The 19,478-nt window shown below is 52.7% G+C and overlaps 3 protein-coding genes across 3 annotated transcripts; 2 read left to right on the top strand and 1 right to left on the bottom strand.

Annotated features, from left to right (window-relative positions):
• Positions 1-557: 557 nt before the first annotated feature.
• Positions 558-2,418, bottom strand: LOC120662641. The gene is made up of 2 exons (XM_039941749.1): positions 1,876-2,418; positions 558-1,205 (listed from the first exon to the last, which is right to left on the bottom strand). The coding sequence occupies exons 1-2, from the start codon at positions 2,126-2,128 to the stop codon at positions 727-729; spliced, it is 732 nt and encodes a 243-aa protein (XP_039797683.1). The 5' UTR covers positions 2,129-2,418; the 3' UTR covers positions 558-726.
• A 774-nt stretch (positions 2,419-3,192) lies between these two features.
• Positions 3,193-8,260, top strand: LOC120662623 (small RNA 2'-O-methyltransferase-like). The gene is made up of 9 exons (XM_039941734.1): positions 3,193-3,647; positions 4,167-4,259; positions 4,650-5,107; positions 5,211-5,459; positions 5,705-6,636; positions 6,723-6,874; positions 6,951-7,067; positions 7,169-7,297; positions 7,575-8,260. The coding sequence occupies exons 1-9, from the start codon at positions 3,411-3,413 to the stop codon at positions 8,004-8,006; spliced, it is 2,799 nt and encodes a 932-aa protein (XP_039797668.1). The 5' UTR covers positions 3,193-3,410; the 3' UTR covers positions 8,007-8,260.
• Positions 8,261-8,409: 149 nt separating this feature from the next.
• On the top strand, positions 8,410-11,213 carry LOC120662633 (pentatricopeptide repeat-containing protein At3g62890-like). The gene is made up of 2 exons (XM_039941741.1): positions 8,410-10,400; positions 11,015-11,213. Exons 1-2 carry the CDS (start codon positions 8,676-8,678, stop codon positions 11,150-11,152), a joined length of 1,863 nt encoding a protein of 620 aa, XP_039797675.1. The 5' UTR covers positions 8,410-8,675; the 3' UTR covers positions 11,153-11,213.
• The last annotated feature ends 8,265 nt before the right edge of the window (positions 11,214-19,478 follow it).

Raw genomic sequence — 19,478 nt, 5'->3', positions numbered from 1 at the left:
TAGGGTAAACCAAAAGATTAGCTATTTTTGACTCTCCATATTCACAAGTGGGGTCACGTCGGTTCGTATCCCCCCATTTTTTCCCGATCGATCGCCTCCTCGCGGCGCTGCTTGAACGCCGCCTGCGCCGCATCCTCTTGCGACCTAGACTCCGCCATCGCAGGAGCCGCCTTCTGCCCTTCTCCATCGGAGCGTCTGGCTGGCATCACGAATCAATTTGTTTGAGCTGTGAACTGTGATCTGTTAAATCAATTAAGCAAGACCAGCACCATGGTCTGTTCAAACGAGTCAGCAGCAAGGGCAGCTCCCACATGCAGGCAGCAGCTCGCACGTCAAGCAATTATTCTGTCCTCCTCCATCCATCGATCAGGTACATATGCAGACTCACACGTGAGCAGCAAGCACATATGCAAAATATGCAGGCACATACAGGCATATAATGGCTTGCAAAAACTGATCAATCACACATTAATACATTTTCCATCAAGCATATGCAGGCAGCAGCACAGAAAGCTCCCAGAACAAACAGATCAGAGAACAAAAAGAGGCACCTCCCAAAGCTCAGAGAACAAACAGATCAAATCAACCACATATTGTTTAAGTGCACATTATCCAGAAATTACTTAACAGTACCCTCACAAGGTAACTCAAACAGTAATACGACAGAGGTAGACAAAGTTTCATGAATGACTGAACTGAACTGAGTGACTGACTGACTGGACTGAACTAAAAGTAGACAAAGCTAGATATATAAACGCCTGGCAAGAATCTTATTCTTACGATCTTCAAATGATCATACCTCTGCAATAATGTGTTTACCTTGTCATCAACTCTGGAACCACTCTGGTTCCTGAGTTCTATCCTAGACAGACACCCACAAAACAGATTGACATCATGTTGTATAGTGGACCAACGATTTATTAGAGAAACTTCGGTACGAGTTGACTCGAATGACTTGTTTGCATGGAAATATTCATGTATTCTTCTCCAATAGGTGCCCTGTGATTGATCAACTCCACTTATAGCATCCATGCCCACATTTAACCAAGCTGAAACAAGAAGTATATCCTCCTCAGAACTGAAATTTTTTGTTCTACCCTGAGAACTCTTGGCTGTTGCAGGAGCTTGATTGGTGAGTGGATCATCTTGAGATTCTTCATAGCCATTCAGTATGAGATCAGTGTGAGACCTTGAACCCATAGCACCTGTAATAGAAAAATATATTATCATCAAGTTGCTACAAGTTGGAGATCAGAAACAAGCACTCCAATTATCTTCAAGTTGCTACAAGTAAGAGCAACAATGTGATAATCAGTTTGAAACTAGGTGAAAAACTGAGCCAGCAGCTTCTTATGGCTGAGATTGTTAGAAAATGTATGATCTGAGCATAAATAGCAGGAGCAATTGTCTTGCCTCAACTCTGATTCTGAATAGTACCAATTTACTTTTTCAGTGTAGCCACTTGTTTTCATCTGAAGCAAGCTCTATGTATTCTGTTTCCCTTCAATCAAAAATAAAACTGAAGATGTTGTAACAAGGCAACTGAAATTACTAGAAACTTTCAGAGCTTCTAGTCAATATTGTAGTTCCTAAATGAACTAATTTCAGAGCTAGTACCTACTTGCACAGACATGCCCAATTCATAAGCCTGACATGAATTTAATCGACCCCAAGTTGCTATCAATTGGATGAAGCAGCGTGTATTCTTCACAATCAAAGATCTCACTGACTCACTGAATGCTAATTAGACAACTTTGATTTCATCTAATAATAGAGCAAAATAGCACACATCAATGCGACCACACATCTATTACATCAAGTAATAACACAGCAAAATAGCACACATCTATGCTAGTTATTCAGGGATCGAATTACCAGTGCGTGCCTCCTCTGCGTCCTCTTCCTCATATTCGACCAAATCATCTGCCAGCCGGACTTGGTTGCTTGCGGGAGGAACCACTCGATGGCGCATCAATCCGACACCGAAGGGATCAAATTCTCCATTAAAGCGATGGGCCTCCGGATCGAACCTTCCCTGCGCATTCTGACCAAACGGAACAGCAGCTGAGGGAGGATTCCACATCCCCGCCCCACCATCCGCCGTCGACCGGCGCGGCGGCCTGTACATGAGGACGGAGGGGATCCTCGACGGCAGGCGGAGGCGCGGCTCCCTGGGCGGCTCGAGAGAAGGCGGAGGTACCTGATGGGGCTTGGCGCGGCCCTTTTCTGGACGCGGGCAACGAGGCGCAGCGCGGGAGGGAGGCGCGAAAACGAGCGCGGGAGGGCGACGGGGGCGCGGGAACCAGACGAGCGCGCGGGAGGGCGACGGACGCGCGCGGCAGCGAGGATGGCGAACGGCGGGGCTTCGGCAAAGAAGCCTACCGGCTTTTGCGGGATGCCGAAGAGGAAAGCGACGCCACCACTTTAGCCGTTTAGCGCATCTGTGGAAACGAATTTTAGTACCTTTTTCTTCTTTTATCTATACAAAGTGTTTTACATAAGCAGTTGGAGTTGCTCTTAAAATCATCCTCTATTCTCCACATATCTTATTTGTTCTCTATTTATTATGAAGATATTATTTCACTCTCAATGCACAACTTAATATTGTCTAGCACATATGTTCTTGTATCGGCACTAGGCCTTGCATGAGACACTTTCTCTCTCCACTCTCTCGTTTAAATCTTGTTTGGATCCCTTTTGCTAAAGTTGACTAAGTTTAGCAAATTTGAATCCAAACGGGTCTAGCTAAAATGTTGCTAAACTTTAGTTCGATCAAAAAGAGTTTTAGTTATTAGCTAGCCAAGCATTGCTAAAACTTGCTAAAAGTGTGAAAAGTCTAAAATAAGCTTACATTTACTCATGTGGTGGGAGTTGATAGTAATAAATGAAGGATAGCATCGTTATTTAGAAAGATTTAGCTTAAGGATCCAAACAATCTTTAATTTAAGATTTAGCTAGCTAAAAAAACTCTAAATTTTAACAAGCTAAATTTTAGTTGGAGAGGATCCAAATAGAGCTTTATTATGATGCCATGTAAGTTAAAAGTGCATGGATGCTCTAAACGTTAGGCCAATAGAATTTTCCTTTTTTTATGCCTGCCAATACGAAATTAGCAAACCCTTTTTCTCCTTCGTCTCCTCCAACTTCCGAGTTCCGAGAAGTGAAAGAGCCCCACCGCACCGCAGCGGCGGCACCCACCCACCACTACCACACACTGGCACACCCTCCGTCTGGGGGTTTAGCGCGTTAACCCCTCCCCCCTAATCAGCGATCACCCAACCCCTCGCCGCCTCCCGTCCTCCCCTCAACCCTCGCCCGCCGATTCGGCGATTCCTCTCCCCAGGGGCTCGGCGGTACCGGCATCTTCCTCCGTCCGCCCGCGCGAGGCGGTTGGGTGCCGGCGGCGCGCGATGCCGACGGCAGCGCCGACGCCCAAGGCGGTGCTCCACCAGCGGTTCGGCGCCAAGGCGCGGTACACGGTCGAGGAGGTGCGGGAGGCCGTGGGCGGCTGCCCGGGCCTCGCGCCGCAGACCCGGAGCGTCTACCGGTGCGCGCTCGAGCTCCCGGACCTCTCCGTCACCACGCCCGGCACCTTCGTCCGGAAGAAGGACGCCGAGCAGGCCGCCGCGCAGATCGCGCTCGACAAGGTGAGGCCCCGCGCGGTGCGCCGCCGCCCGCTCCTGTGGCGGGTGACATTGAGTTGTCTGTTGCTGCATGTCTGGTTTGGGACGGAATTTGGGGTTTCCAGTTTGCTACTAGCACTGAAGAACTGAATTTGGGTGATAGAAACGCTTGGCATTGGAATCGATCCCTTCTTCTGCGAATCGAATTGTTGCGCCGTAGCACGTAGTGACATTTGGAGTTGTGCTTGGAAGCTAAAGCATCTGCTGACTAGGAATTGAAATTCTGATTCTGTGGTTAATTTGGGCAAATACATCCTGGTTGCGAAGACAGTTACGTTGCACATTTCTGTTATCCTGTTAAATGATAGCATCCTTCTGTTTCTGATTTCTGTTATAGACTTAGGTTGTTACTTAGGTTTAGTGACAAACTGACTAATGTGCTTATTGCTTACTAGTTATACCTCTTTAAGTAGCTATGTGGTATGTAATCGTATTCTCATCCTATCAACTTGTGGTGACTAAAATACTGTTCTCCAATTGCAGCTTGGTATTCAGCCCACAGCAAATATTCCCAGTACACCAGAAGAAGCTTGGGATGAACTGATCGCTCGCATATCTGGTTTCTTCATAGACGAGGTCAGTATTATTGCCTCATCTCCATACGCTGCTGCTTTTCTGCCTGTTGAAAAATGCAGTAGAGTTCTTCTTGGATTGCTAGGCTATCTCTCTTTGACAGTGCATTATATAACCACTGTGAATCTTTCCTCATAATTTAAGAATGAGGGCCCTATTGTACTCATGTACTGTGACTGACATCTTGTAGTAAGCAACAAAGGTCAATCAAACATAAGGTTCAGTTTTACTATTACCAGGGTACAATTTTCAAAATATGAATCATTCTGCCTACCGCTCAAAGCATGCTATTGCTTATTCATGCCGTATTTTGAGGTTCAGTGTGCTTTTCTATTTTTTTTTTTAAAAAAGACATGTCTTCTAACATGGCCATGCTACTGTACTTCATTTCAGAACTTCCTGTCATCTACCCATCCTCTGGTTGGCCATTTGAGTGTGACTCTCAGGAGAACTGGGGACCTCATTGGGAGGTTACCTTTGTCGGCTATTGCTGCATGTGATGTGAAGGTCAATACATTGTGTAAAGTGATTAACCCTAAGGCAGAATATGATCCTCTCTTGGTCTTGTCATTAATGTACAATGCTGCAAAACAATCTCCTGGAGTCTCGGTCAGTGATAGCAACTTCTGGATTCAGAGTCAGAAGCCCTATTCTCCGGAGGCTGTTGACTTGGCACTTAAACGTTGGTCTTTTACATCAGACCCTGTAGAAGTAAAAGCGATTCTTATTCCCCATGAGTTGGAGGATGAACTGAAGATATTAACAATTAATCTACGAGATAATGAACATTATATGGGTTATGTCGCAGAAAAGCTCACAGTGAGTGATTCCTCTCAAGTTCTTGTATCAAGGTAGGTAAAGAAAAACTAAGCAGTGAATTCCTGACTTCTTAGCTTTTCAAGTATACGTGCTGTGCATGACCATTGACAATTTTGAGCATTTGTCTCACTGCAGAACAATTGGAAAAGCATCTTCTGAGATAAGGCTGTATTTTGCAGCCCCAAGTGTACATTTTGTTTCTGATATGTCAAAAAATGTGCTTGCTTGTCATGGAGATGGTGACATCAACTGCCAAGTAAATAAGCGAGCCTCCTATATTTCTGGTCAGACAATTTACGGAGGTGCGCTCTTGGCAAATATCGGATACACAAGGAGAGATTCGGAACTTCACACTGAAGATGTCAATCTATGCACCTATTACAGGTACCAGCCTTGTTGAATATTTCACTATGATAATCAATGGAAATAGGGATGCACTTTGTTTTATATTATTAATATATACGGTCATTTTTCCATAGCCAGTTATCATATGATTGTAGAGATTGGCCACATGCTCTGTTTTTCTTTAATATTTCGACTACTTTTATCTACTGTTTAGGCACCGGATTTTATCATACTCATACTTTTGTTCTTTTCATTGACACACTAACATGCTTTTGGTTCCTCAGGATACTTCTGGGCAAGTTACCTGATGGAAATTGTAAGATGTCTAGGGATGCGATTCTTGCAGCAGAGCTTCCATCTGCGTACTCTCGTTTCAGTTGGAAAGGCCTTTCCCCACGAGATCTCCTTTGTTCATTCTGTCGCAATCAGAGGTTATCAGAGCCCCTTTTTGCTGTCAATAGGGTCTCCTGTGATATGTTAACATCAGCTGTGAGCTCTGAAGAAAGAGGAGCACTAGCAAAGAGTGTAGAAAATCAGTGCACCAATGATGTTATAATCGACAAGGAAAACTCAGATATTTTCACATGTGAAGTCAAAATATGTTCACGGAAGCAGGAGATTTTACTAGAGTATTCTGCAGCTCACACTTGGAGCAAGGAATCTGATGCTATTCAGAATTCTGCATTGAAGGTCTTGATTTGGTTCAACGATTATTTCAAGCAACTAAACACAAAAATGGACAAGCTATATCTTTCCAATTGCACTGACAGTTTCAAGATACATCCAAATATTTTTCTGCAAGAATTTGCAATGTGCTTATCTGTTTATAGTAATACTGGATGCAATGATTCAGGAATGTGCAGTTCAGTTGGACCTTTTATTGTGGATACACCAAAGAAGCAGCTTGAAAGTACTGCAACTTTAACACGCATTGAGGGCCCAGATTCTGGTGTTTTCCCATCCCATGGATCATTGACTTCCATAAGTTATACGGCTTCCCTTGTGATGAAGGATAAAGCAAAAATATATTTGTTGGAAAGCCACAATGAGTTTGAGTTTGAGATAGGGACGGGTGCTGTTAGTAATCAGCTTGAATCATGTGTAACTCAGCTATCAGTAAATCAAGCTGCATGTTTTATCGCTGAACTGCCTCCTAGGGATTTGATCCTGGCTGCTGCTTCTGAGTTCTCACATGAACTTTCCAACGTATCTAGCGGTGAGCCACCTAATCTTATAATTTTATTTAAGCAACTTTTTTGAATCAGGCTGTAGCACATGTACATATTTTAAACATCTTTGCAGAGAGCTGCTTTCTGGAGTTCTCTGTAAAGGTTTTGCAGGTAACCGAACCATTAGAAGATAGAATGGAAAAGGCCTTGTTTAGCCCTCCATTATCGAAACAAAGAGTTGAATTTGCTGTCCAGCATATCAACGAGCTGCATGCTACCACACTTGTAAATTCTCCCTCATTCTCCTGTCCCTTATTTATGAAAATTATTAGTTTTCTCATTGTGAAGGTGCATTTTTCAGGTTGATTTTGGTTGTGGATCTGGCAGCCTCCTTGATTCATTGTTAGAGCATCCAACCACACTAGAAAAGCTTGTCGGTGTTGATATTTCTCGAAAAGGCCTCACACGCGCCGCAAAGGTATATAGCATATCCTTGACTTAGTAGCTGTTCATCTTTCATCCTTTGTCCTTTCCAAATGCATTAAAATTTAACTTGTTTCGCCTCTCCCGGAATTGCAGAGTCTTCATCAGAAGCTGAGCAAGAAATTGTTGGTGCAGACAACTGTTCCAACTGCTGTGCTCTATGATGGATCCATAACAGACTTTGATTCTCGCTTATATGGGTTTGATATTGGCACTTGTCTTGAGGTAATGGGCCTTTCCTCTTCTACTACTCTACTGTATTCTTATTTAGTTTTAGTGCATAAATGTTGGTTCTAAATGCAAAGCTGCTGATGCATCTTTATCTGTAGGATGCTCATCTGCATAATCTTAAATAATCTGTTAACCTATGAGATAACCTTGTGATAACATGATTATGCTCAAATGTAAAACAGTAAAAGCTTTGTGCTTTTTTTATTGCTTCTCTAGATTCTGTAATAATGGAAGTCTGTGTCGGCACATGATTCAACTAAGTGAAATGCAGGTGATCGAGCACATGGAGGAGGACCAAGCGAGTTTATTTGGCAACGTCGTCTTGAGCTCATTCCGGCCCACGGTGCTCATTGTTTCAACACCCAACTACGAGTACAACCCTATACTCCAGAGGTCAGCTATGCCCAACAAGGATGACGAGGTGGACGAAAGCACTGGTCCATGCAAGTTCCGGAACCACGACCACAAGTTCGAGTGGACCAGAGCGCAGTTCCAGTGCTGGGCTACTGACCTCGCGGTTAAGCATAACTACAGCGTGGAGTTCTGCGGCGTCGGTGGCTCAGGCGAGGAACCAGGCTACGCTTCCCAGATCGCTGTTTTGAGAAGAATGGCGCGCGATACGGAAGAGATGTGTCTGAATAAAGATAAGGATCAGCCTTACGAGCTTCTCTGGGAATGGCCCAACGCATCGATACCCGTCTGAATAGTCTGATTGGCTGCAGTGGAATAGTCTTCACCTCAGGCTTCTAACTGAGGTGAGGGGAGAAGGCTGGCACTAACCTGTGACCTAGGATGAGGTGGACTCATAGACATGTCCCAGGTGTAGAACTAGAACTAAACAGTACGTGAATTATTCCACGCTACAATGGTGTGCTCTGTAATTCTAAACATGTCCCTATTCTATCGAATTTGGGGGTCTCATAAATATCACGCCAAACAACGACGTCTAACACACCACCCTATATGTCCCCTTCCCCGAGAACACTACAGGACCATTCAGTAAATTGATGACACTGATGGTCTGATGCAGTGTGGCATGGATGCGCCAAAATTTGGATTCCGAATTCTCTATATTCAGCGTGCCCGATTCTAGAATTGTATTTATTTTGAAACGAATTGAGTATATAAGACCCAGGGGGAGGGATCGAGGGATCCAACAGGTGGCCAGGCCGTGTGATTTGGTAGGGGCCCAACTGTTCTTCCTTTTTGTTTGGGGTCCAGCGTGATCAGGCCCACAAGGCCACGGTCCATTGACCATGGTTCTTAGAGAAGTCCAGAACAGTCCGTAGCCCATGCGAAATGGGAACGACTTCCCACCCAGCCCAATTCATGGGCATTCGGTGGCTGGCGCCGTCGCCGGCTCGCCGCCTCCATGCCGTTCGAAACGCCGCCGCCGGCGCCCCCGGCCGCCCTGCGCGCCCCTACTTTCCAGGCCAACCCCGCCGCCGACGCCAGGCAGCTCCTGGGCGCGCTCCTGCCGCGGCGCCCCGCGCTCCGCCACGTCCTGCAGGCGCACGCCCGCCTCGCCGTCCTCGGCCTCGCCACCGCGCGCGCCCTCCCGCAACTCCTCGCCGCACTCCCGCGCCTCCCGCCAGGCGGCGCCGATGCGTATTACTCCTACCCGCTCTCCCTCTTCCGGAGCTCCAGCTCCGCCTCCTCCTTCGCGTCCAACCACCTCCTCCGCGTGCTTCCGCACCCGCTCCCGCTCCCGCTCAGCCTCTTCCCGCGCCTCCCGCGCCGCAACCCCCACTCCTTCACCTTCCTCCTCGCCTCGCTCTCCAACCACCTTGACGCCGGCCAGACCGTCGGCTCCTCCGCCTCCCACTTCCTGGGCTCCCACGTGCACGCGCTGGCCATGAAGGCTGGCGCCGCGGGCGACCTCTACGTGCGGAACGCGCTGATCCACTTCTACGGCGTCTGCGGTGACGTGGTAGCGATGCGGAGGGTGTTCGACGAGCTACCGCTCGTGCGGGACGTGGTGACGTGGAATGCCGTCCTTGCTGGCTATGTGCGAGCGGGCATGGTGAAGTATGCTCGAGAGCTGTTCGATGGAATGCCTGTGAGGGATGAGGTTTCGTGGAGCACGATGGTGGGTGGGTATGTGAAGGAAGGGGAGCTGGAGGTGGCACTGGGAATTTTCAGGAACATGGTGGTGCAGGGGGTAAAGGCAAATGAGGCAGCTATAGTGACGGCACTGTCGGCAGCTGCACAGCTGGGGCTGCTTGGGCAGGGGAGGTTTGTGCATGAGATGGTCGAGAGAGCAGGAATGCCAGTTAGCATGAATGTTGGCGCTGCATTGGTAGATATGTATTCCAAGTGTGGAAGCATAGCAGCGGCAAGGGAAGTTTTTGATGCCATGCCAAGAAGGGATGTGTTTGCTTGGAACTCCATGATCTGCGGACTTGCTGCCCATGGATTGGGGCATGATGCAGTGGAGCTCTTTGAGAAGTTTGTCACTGAGGGGTTTTGCCCGACAAGTGTCACATTTGTGGGGGTGCTGAATGCCTGCAGCCGCACTGGGCCTGTTGATAAAGGACGGTCGTATTTCAGGCTGATGTCAGAGAAATACGGCATTGAGTCAGAGATGGAGCATTATGGATGCATGGTTGATCTTCTGAGTCGTGCTGGTCTTGTTCAGGAAGCCGTTGAATTGATCGAAGGGATGCGCATTGCACCTGACCCAGTTCTCTGGGGCACAATACTATCAGCCTGCAAGAGACATGGCCTTGTGGATTTGGGCATAACTGTCGGTAATAAGCTAATTGAACTGGAGCCTGCTCATGATGGACACTATGTCCTCCTTGCAAGCATATATGTGACAGCAAAGAAATGGGATGAAGTCAGGAAAGTTAGGAAATTAATGTCAAATCGTGGCACCAACAAGTCAGCTGGCTGGAGCATGATGGAGGCACATGGAATTTTGCACAGATTTCTAGTTGGGGACATGGATCACAAGGATTCTGTACAGATATATAACATGCTTGGCATGATTGACAGAAGGTTGGCGGAGGCAGGGTATGTACCGGACGTGTCATCAGTGTTGCATGACATCGGGCATGAAGAGAAGGTTCATGCCATTAAGGTGCACAGCGAGCGACTCGCAATCAGGGATTTTTTTACCGACCGCCGGGACCGAACCGCCGGCCACCGGTTCCGGTTTACCGGACCGGTTGGACCGGTTACCGGTAAAAACCGGCCAAACTCAAATTTGAATTCAAAACCCACAGTTATACCGGTTTCGAACATCTAACCGGCCGGTTAGACCGGTTTACCGGTCCGGTTTGACCGGTTACCGGTCGGTTTAGGTTAAATTCAAATTTTTTTTCTTTTTAGTTTAAATTCAAATGCCCGCAAAGTATACTAAATGAATGTTTGTATAATATGTTTTAGCCTAAATGAACCCTCCAACTCTCTTTTGTACTACTTTTACATTGTATTTGTATACTTTTGTATGCATGTTTTTTTTGTTTAACTTCAAATGCTCGCAAAGTATACTAAATGAACGAATATTTGAAAAAATTTGACACCATTAGATTTGTCGCAACTTGAAGTATTTTTAAGAATTTTTTGGGATTTTTCCATATTTTGAAATTCAAATTTAAAATTTGAATTTGGGCCGGTTTGAAACCGGCCGGAACCGGAACCGGTCCGGGCCGGTTAGACCGGTAACCGCGGTTACCGGACCGGTTCCGGCCGGTTTTTTTAACCCTGCTCGCAATTGCTTACGGGTTAATTGTTGTTGAAACTGGCAGCCCGATCCGCATTGTCAAGAACCTTAGTGTGTGTGTGGTGATTGTCATTGTCGTGGTGTCGCAAACCACAGCCGGGTGGCGGAATGCACCCGCCTAAGCCCAGAGGGTGAGTACTCGGGGGTTAGCCAGCGACTAGTTCGATCTTGCTCAAGAACACGATGAACACAGCAGGATTAGAGTGGTTCGGGCCGCCGGAGCGTAATACCCTACGTCCACTGTGTGTTGTATTACCTTGACTCGAGAGAGTCTGCGAGAGCTTGTGTGTGCTCGTGAGAGCCTGTCCTGTGCAGCGAGCGCCTCCCCTTTATATCTCAAGGGAGGCGCATACATGGCTGCTGGGTCCCCGACAGGTGGGCCCAACGATGTAGTATAAAATAACGTATTGTTCATACATTATGGCGTTGCAGGGGAAGGAGATTTCTCTCCTGGATTTCCTTGCCTGCTCCTGGAATCCCCCGTTCAGCATGTCCATGTGCTGTCTTGTCGGAACGGCTCCAGGCGTAACTAGCGGCGTCGCCTGCCACGTAGCTGAACGGGTCGCGTAGCTTGCGGCGTAGGCGGCATGATGGAAAAGTGATGTGCCGTCGTATCCAATTAATGCGGCAGAGAGGCTCTGCGCGGGTGCGGCACAGGCGGCTGTGCTGTGTACCTTGGTAATATGCGGTCCACAGTGAGGCCTAACAAGGTCTGCCCCGCGTGCCGCAGTGGCAGGGCACGCCTCAACCACCCGCATTGAATGCGGTGGGTGGGCGAGTCTTCCAGTGGAAGACTCGCGCTCGAGCATGCGCCCTCGCCTGCGGGACACGCGGCGGCTCCGGACCTCCCGGTGGTATGTTGGTTCTACCGCGTGGGAGGTCCGGATGGACGCGGGAGGTCCCGGACCCCTATGGGGGTCCGAGGCCTCGGCTGTCAACTCGGAGCTTCCCTTCCTCATGGACACGTGGCGTCTTCGGACCCGTCCCCAAGCGGGGAGCAGGTCTGGGGCCGTTGGCCCGGTAAGGTAAGGGCCTGACCCGTGGGGCCCAGCTGCTCCGCCCTTTTCCGCGTAGTCACAGATGACTACGCGAGCCTTGTCTTGCTGCAGTAGGAGTGAGTATCCCTGCTGCGGGGTACCGACAGTGGCCCCCGGGCCCACCTTGGGGGAGGTACGAGTCCGCAGGTGGGGCCACTACTGCGATTTGGCTCCGCATAACTTGAAGCCTCTTACTGCAGAGGTCTTGACTGGCTTTGACCATCCATCGGGTCGTTTGCTACCTCATCACATCGCAACGGCTTACTGACTTGTGGCCCCCACGCTCAGTGGTTCACCTAGTCATGCGCGCGACGCTCGGCGTTGTTGCGGCCGGAGTAACAGGATATTTACCACCGGCGCAGTTCCCGAAGAGCTTGGTCACGCCAGCTCTTAATACGCGCACGTCAGCTCAGCTTCCGCCTCGCTTCGCGCGCGGGCGATGGTTCAGATCCCGCCTTTTCACACCTTTGTTTGTTACCCGCTCTCCCTGACAGGCTGGCCTGGGCCCCCCTGACATGGACTGGGCGGTTAACACCAGGTGCGAGCGTCGCTTGGGTTCCAGCGACGGTTTCGGGGCGTGCCGGTTGAGACAGGCTTTATAATGGGGCGAACCGCATACCGCGGTTACTTTCCCGCATTCGCCTTCTTCCTCCCAAACTTTGCACCCCTTTGTCTTCGTGCTTCCTTGCCCCTTGCTTCCCCGCGTAGATCGCCCCCCGCCTTCGTAGTGAGATGGCATCCCTTACTCATCCCCGCCGTTTCCAGAGCGAGGAGGAGCTGAGCACGGTGCGCCGCCTGCTTGGGTGGAGTGCAGAGGAGACTGCTTGGGGGATTCGAGCAGGCTCGGTTCCCCTCGGCAACCTGCGCGCCGGGGAGTTTGTGCTGTTCATCTCGCACATCTCCACCGGTTTGGGGTTGCCGATCTCCTCCTTCTTCCTGCTGCTGCTGGAAGATTTCGGCCTCCAGCTTCAACACCTAACACCGCACTACATCCTCCTGACGGCCATCTTCGTGCACATGTGCGAGATGTTCGTGGGGGTGCGGCCCTGCGTCATCCTCTTCCGCCACTTCTTCCAGTTGGTGAAGTCCGGGAAGAGCAAAGACGAAGTGGGGGCATACTATTTCCAAACGAGGAGCGACCTGCAGTCGCCGTATATCCCCGGGCTCCATGGCGGGAAGTGGGATGAGTGGCACAGGGAGTGGGTCATCGCCACCACCGAAGCCAACGAGCGCCTGGTCATGCCGACTGAGGGGCCCGCCTCCGACCGGGATCCTGGAGAGCCAAGCCGTCCCTGCCGCCGGATTTCGACTCCGTGCTGGGCAAGATCAGGTCGCTGGTGGAGAGCGGCCTCACCTCGCTGCACGTGCTCGGAGATTTCCTGAAGCGCCGGATCGCCCCCCTGAAGCAGCGGCCGCGCCCTGCTTGGAGCTTCACCGGCCTCAATGACTGCAGCAGGACCCACCGCGGAGAGGGGAGCGACCTGACCCAGGAAGCCTTGGAGGTCCTGGTGCGGGCGGTGACGGGGGAAGTCTTCATCCCGGAGCACCTGATCCTCCCCCAGGGCGTCGTCCCCCTCTGCGAGGACTCGCGCCTGAGGACGGCGGTGCTGGCCACCCTGCCAACCCTCGACGACGGTGGGCTGGCCACACGCCAGACCGGAGGCGACCCGAACCGTGGGCTCCGGATCCCTGGTGCGTCTGAGGATCAAGCTATGCTGAGCACCGCGGGGTCCGGCCCCACTACGAAGGGCAAGCAGGCCGTGGCCGGCGGCGCCGCCACAAGCGGTCCCAGCCAGGTTCGGGGCAGTTCCGACGTGTCGTCGGGAGATGCAAGCCGGCGCAGGTTACTCAGGGGTGACGGGACCCCGGTCACGGAGCCCGCCGCGAAGCGTCAGAAGACCGCTGGGGGCGCGGGCCAGGGTAGCTCCCGGCCCACCGGCCCTCGCGGGTCCTCCGTGTCGACCGCGCCGCCACCATCACCGCCGAGAGATAGCTCCCTCCGGCAGCAACAGCAGCAGCGGCAGCCACGGGAGCAGCAGCAACAACAACAATAGGAGCAGCAGCAGCAACAACAACAACAACAGGAACAGTCCCGGGTTGCGCCTCCGTCGCCGTCACGGGAACAGCAGCAGCAACAGAAGCAGTCGTCGAGCCTCCGTGGTCGCTGGATACCCGGCGCTTCTGGGTTAGTGTTATTTTGCTTACTCCTCTTACTCTAGGTGCTCTGTTTTTTGCTGAAGGCCTCTTCTCCTTGTTGCCAGGGCTCCACGCCCAAGCAGTTCTTCCACCATCGCCGGCTCGTCGGCTGGTGTCCAGGCGACCAGGGCCTCGGCGGCGACAGAGGGGGCGACAGCGGGTGCAGGAACCTCAGGTGCAGTGACCTCTGCTAGCCCGGTGGTGCCCGATGCGGCGGTGGCGGGCGCGCCATCATCAGGCTCAGCAATGCCCGACGCTGCGGCGGCGGATGCGCCTGTGCCGGACGCGGCAGCGGCTGATGCGTCAGTGTCGGGCGCAGCCACACCCGATGCGGTGGCGGCGGATGCGCTAGTGCTAGGCACAACCGCACCCGACTCAGCAGCGGCGGAGGCGCCAGTGCTGGGCCCAGCCGCACCCGACGCAGCGGCGGTGGAGGTGCCAGTGCTGGGCGCAGCCGCACCCGACGCAGTGGCCCTCGAGACCCCGGCTATGGCGACAGTTGCGCCGGCACCGAATTTGGCGGCGGCGAGCACGACGGCGACAAGTGCTGCAGCGGCGAGCACAACGGCTACTGAGGCCCCGATGCCTGCACCGGAAGCTCCCACCTCCAGCTCCGGTCCTGTTGCAAGGAGGAGTTGGAGGTGGTCTTTGGCAGGCAGCTCCTGCAGCTCCAACCCCCGGAGGAGGAAGCGACTCCCCTCCCCCAGGTGCTGGTCCAGGTCCGGCGGTCGATAGAGGAGGCAACCTCCTCCACCGAGGCGGCCTTCTGGCGGGAGTGGGCTGCTCTGGAGAGCGAGCGCCAGCGCCTCTCCGACTGGCACACCCGCCTGGAGGTGCACACGAAGGCTGAAGCCTCCCATGCTGCGGAAGCTCGGTCCAAACTCAAGGCCGACCAAGAGGCCTACCGAGCCAACCTTCGGAAGGTGTTTGACCGGGAGTTCGCAGTATCGAGCCGGGAAAAAACCCTGGCGCAGCGGGAGGAGGCTTTTGCCCTGGAGGTTGTCGGCTTTGCGGCTAAGAGGTCGGACCTTGAGACTCGCCTTGCGGAACAGCGGTCCAAACTCGAGACTCGCAGCCAGGGTCTCGAGGTCCGGAAGCAGGAGCTCGACAATCTCTCTGCAACTCTACAGGGATGGCGCGAGCAGCTGCAGGAGAGGGCCAGCAAGCTGGCTGTTGCCGAGGCGGAGCTGGAGGACGACAGGAAGTCCCTTGATAGGCGGGAATCCCAGACCGCCAACATGGAGAAGCTGCTTGGGCGCCAGCGCGACTCCCTCAAGAAGCAAAAGGAGTGGGCGGAGAAGAAGAAGGCCGAGCTCGAGGAGAGGTCCCGCGAGGTGGAGGCGACCAAGGCAGCTCTGGACACCCGGGTGCAGGAGGCGGTCCAGGAGGCGGTCCGGAAGCTCCAGGAGGACCAGCGTGTGGGGGCCCACCGAATCGCTGACTGGGCGACCGAAGCGAGCTTAGCACTAGTGCCACTTGGAATGAGCCCAATCCAAGTGGCGGAGCCGCCAGCTTCGATTGCTGACGCCCTCCCAGTGTTAAACTCCGCTTCGGATAGGCTCTGGCATCTGGAGCCGGTCCTTGCCGGCCAGCTTGAAGCCGAGGGCCGCGAGCTGATCCGGATGGTTGCGGAGCACATCCTGACCTGCCTCCGGAGCCACGACCCGGCCATCTCGCTGACGCCCGTGGTCGATGGCCCTGTGGCGGAGACAGAGGCCACCGCTCGGGACAGCGTGCGGGAGGTCGTCGACTTCGTGGCTGCCTACTTCAAGCGGGAACCTGCAGACTCCTGAGCTGCACATTGTACCCCTTCTTTTTTGCGTTATGTAACAAACATTGTACCAGTTGAAATTTTAAATAGAAGGAAATTTCAACTTAGCTGTTTGTTAGTTGCTGGTTTGCGGTATGCAGTACCCCGGCGCCCTGGCCCCCTGGCGGATAGGTTCAGTTGTTTGGACCTATCTGCCACCCGAGCCGTAGAAGACACTCCGGACCTCCTTGGGCATAGGTGCAGCATAATTTGCAAGCCGAGCAAGCGTCTTATTCCTGTGTAGCTGAAGAACTACAGAGAGGAAAATCAAACTCGCTTGTATGGTAGTAAAGATACCACGACTTAGCTGTTTGATGCATGCAGGATCGATCGTTGGCGTCTGGCTCAAAGCAAACGTCCCGGCCCCCTGGGAGATAGACTCAGTTGTTTTGAGTCTGTCTACCACCAAGACTGGACCTCGATCTGCATGAAACCTTTAAAGCGGATGCCGGGACCCCCTGGTAGGTAGGCTCAATGGTTTGAGGCTGGCTACCACCAGTCAGGTCTTAACCTGTGTACCACTTCAAAGCTACAGTTTAGTAGCAGGCTCGCGGGACCTATTCTGGACCGGCCCCCAGGCTAGTACAAGGTCCGGAGCTCTAGATGCACAGGTCCAGGCAATTCGGTGCTTGTTACAGAGTGGTGCAGTGTGTAGGCTTAGGGTGCGGAACCAGGCTAAGGCGCTACACAGGGCTCCGGACCACTCCAGGAAACAACACGACTTTTCCAGACCTGGCTCCAATGCTCCAGACCCTTCCTAGCAGTGGGTGAGGTCATTCTGTCGCACTCGATCCTTTGAGATATAGAGCTGGACCTGCAGTGTAGGACTTTGGAAGCCAACCCTTGAGCTAGAACGAGGTCCGAGCCCCTAATTACCCGGCTCCAGGTACTAGAGCACTTGTTACAGGGCGGTGGAGTGTGTAGGCTTTGGGTACGGAACCGGCTAAGCGGCTACACAGGACTCCGGACCACCCCAGGAAACAAGCACCCCCTCTCCAGAGTAGATCCATAGGGGTCCGGACCCCTCTCCAGCAGCAAGAGAGTCCGGATCTGTACGGCAGTCCAGCAACTCAATACGGATCTTAGTTGTAGCGACAAGAGTGGAAGTCCGCACGAGGGTTAGAAAAGTAAAATCTCGAGAATCGAAATGCGAAATTGAATTTTGACACAAAGACAGAACTGGGAGAAAATTTTTCCTTTGCAACTTGATATACATGGCTTGCGCGATGGATGCCAGATGTCGGGTTTACGAGGGCGGACCTCTACCGCTCTGGGCCGCGCGCTAATGCTAGCCGACGGTGCGATGGATGCCAGAGGTCGGGTTTACGGGGGCGGACCCCAACCGCTCTGGGCCGCACGCTGATTCTATCTTATTACAAAGGAAAAATTGATTTCCCTGCTCTGCCTAAGTGTAAAACTTACGCAGATGCTCTATGTTCCATGGGTTGGGCAGCGGCACTCCATCTTCTGTGGCAAGGCGGACGCATCCGGGCCGGCATACTTCTGTGTCCTTGAAGGGCCCCTCCCAGCTGGGGGAGAGTTTGTGGAGCCCTGCTCGGTTCAGGATCCGCCTCAGGACGAGGTCGCCAGCCCGGAGCTCCCTACTCTACACGAACCGTTGATGATAGCGCCTGAGCGCCTGGTTGTAGCGTGCATTTCGGATTGCTGCTCTCCACCTTCGTTCGTCAATGAAGTCCACATCGTCGCGCCGCATTTGTTCCTGCATAGATTCGTCAAAGGCCTGGACCCGTGGTGAGCCCAGGTGAATTTCTGGGGGAAGGCATGCTTCAGCCCCGTAGACCAGGATAATGGAGTCTCCCCGGTGGCTCGGCTGGGTGTGGTCCGGTTGCCCCATAGTACGCACAAAAGCTCATCAACCCATTTGGCACCATGCTTCTTCAAGCAGTTGTAGGTGCGGGTTTTGAGTCCCCTAAGGATCTCTGCATTCGCTCTCTCAACCTGTCCATTGCTGCGGGGGTGTGTTACGGACGCAAAGCATAGCTGGATGCCGATGTCCTCGCAGTACTCTTGGAAGAGTCTGCTTTTGAATTGGGTCCCGTTGTCCGCGATGATGAGGTTTGGGACGCCAAATCTGCACACAATGGACTTGAGGAATGTGACTGCTGACTTTTTAGTGATGTTCACTACAGGGGTAACCTCCGGCCACTTTGTGAACTTGTCGATGGCGACGTAGAGGAACCGGTACCCGCCGACGGCCCGGGGGAATGGCCCCAGGATATCCACGCCCCACACAGCGAAAGGCCATGAGGGCGGAATCATTTGTAGAGCTTGAGCCGGTGTGTGTATTTGCCTTGCATGGAACTGGCATGATTTGCAGGACTTCACCAGCTCGGCCGCATCCTGGAGTGCTGTCGGCCAGTAGAAGCCATGCCGAAAGGCCTTGCCAACAAGCGTGCGAGATGAGGAATGACTTCCACACTCGCCTCCTGGGAAATGCACCACATGAGGACACCATTGGCGCCATGGCGGTAGAGATCCCCTTCTACCACCGCGTAGCGTTTAGCCAATCGTACTAGGCGCTCAGCGGACACATCGTCATCAGGAAGGATATTGTCTTTCAGGTAGTCCCGGATCTCGGAGATCCATGCTTCGGGAGCTCCCTGAGCAGGTGGGAGTGGCTCTACGAGGTCTCCAGGATCCTCGACGGAGCTCACAACCCAGAGCGGGCACCAGAGGTGGTATGCCGCCGGGACCTCTAGCTTCGAGGTGTTAGCTTGATCCCCTTCACCCAGTTCGGCAGGCTGGGCGGTTGGTCTCAGCAGCCGTCTTTCGAAAATGCCCTCGGGCACGGATGCCCAGGTAGATGCTCTCGCGGAGAGATCATCTGCTGCTGAGTTGAGTTCGCGGGGAACATGTTGCAGTTCCAAGGCGTCGAAGTCCTTCTCGAGCTTCCTCACGTGGATGAGGTACGCCGCGAGCTGGGGATTGTTGCAGCTGCAATCCCCTCGGACCTGCTTGATGATCAGCTGAGAATCCCCCTTCACCAGAAGCTGCCGGACCCCGAGAGACAGGGCTTGTGTCAGGCCAAAGATCAGGGCTTCGTACTCCGCCATGTTGCTGGTGGCCTTGAACTCAAGGTGCATCATGTACTTCAGCCGATCTCCGTTTGGGTCGATGAGGACCACACCAGCTCCGGCCCACTTCTTGCGGACGGACCCATCGAAGAAGAGTGTCCAGTGGGGCTCGGTGAAGACTGGTGTCCTGATTTCCGGCTCTTGGGGTCCGGTGCTGAAGTCCGGACCCCCAGAATTGCTTGGGGAAGGAGTCCACTCCGCTATGAAATCAGCCAGGATCTGGCTTTTGACTGCATGGCGAGGCTGGAAGTCCAACTGGAACACAGCCAACTCTGCTGCCCACTTGGCGATGTTGCCCGTGGCGTTGGAG

This window comes from Panicum virgatum, chromosome 2K (genome assembly GCF_016808335.1).
Source record: "Panicum virgatum strain AP13 chromosome 2K, P.virgatum_v5, whole genome shotgun sequence".
Taxonomy (NCBI): Eukaryota; Viridiplantae; Streptophyta; class Magnoliopsida; order Poales; family Poaceae; genus Panicum; species Panicum virgatum.
The sequence above is the reverse complement of the archived record's forward strand: the minus strand, read 5'-3'. Positions and strand labels throughout refer to the sequence as shown.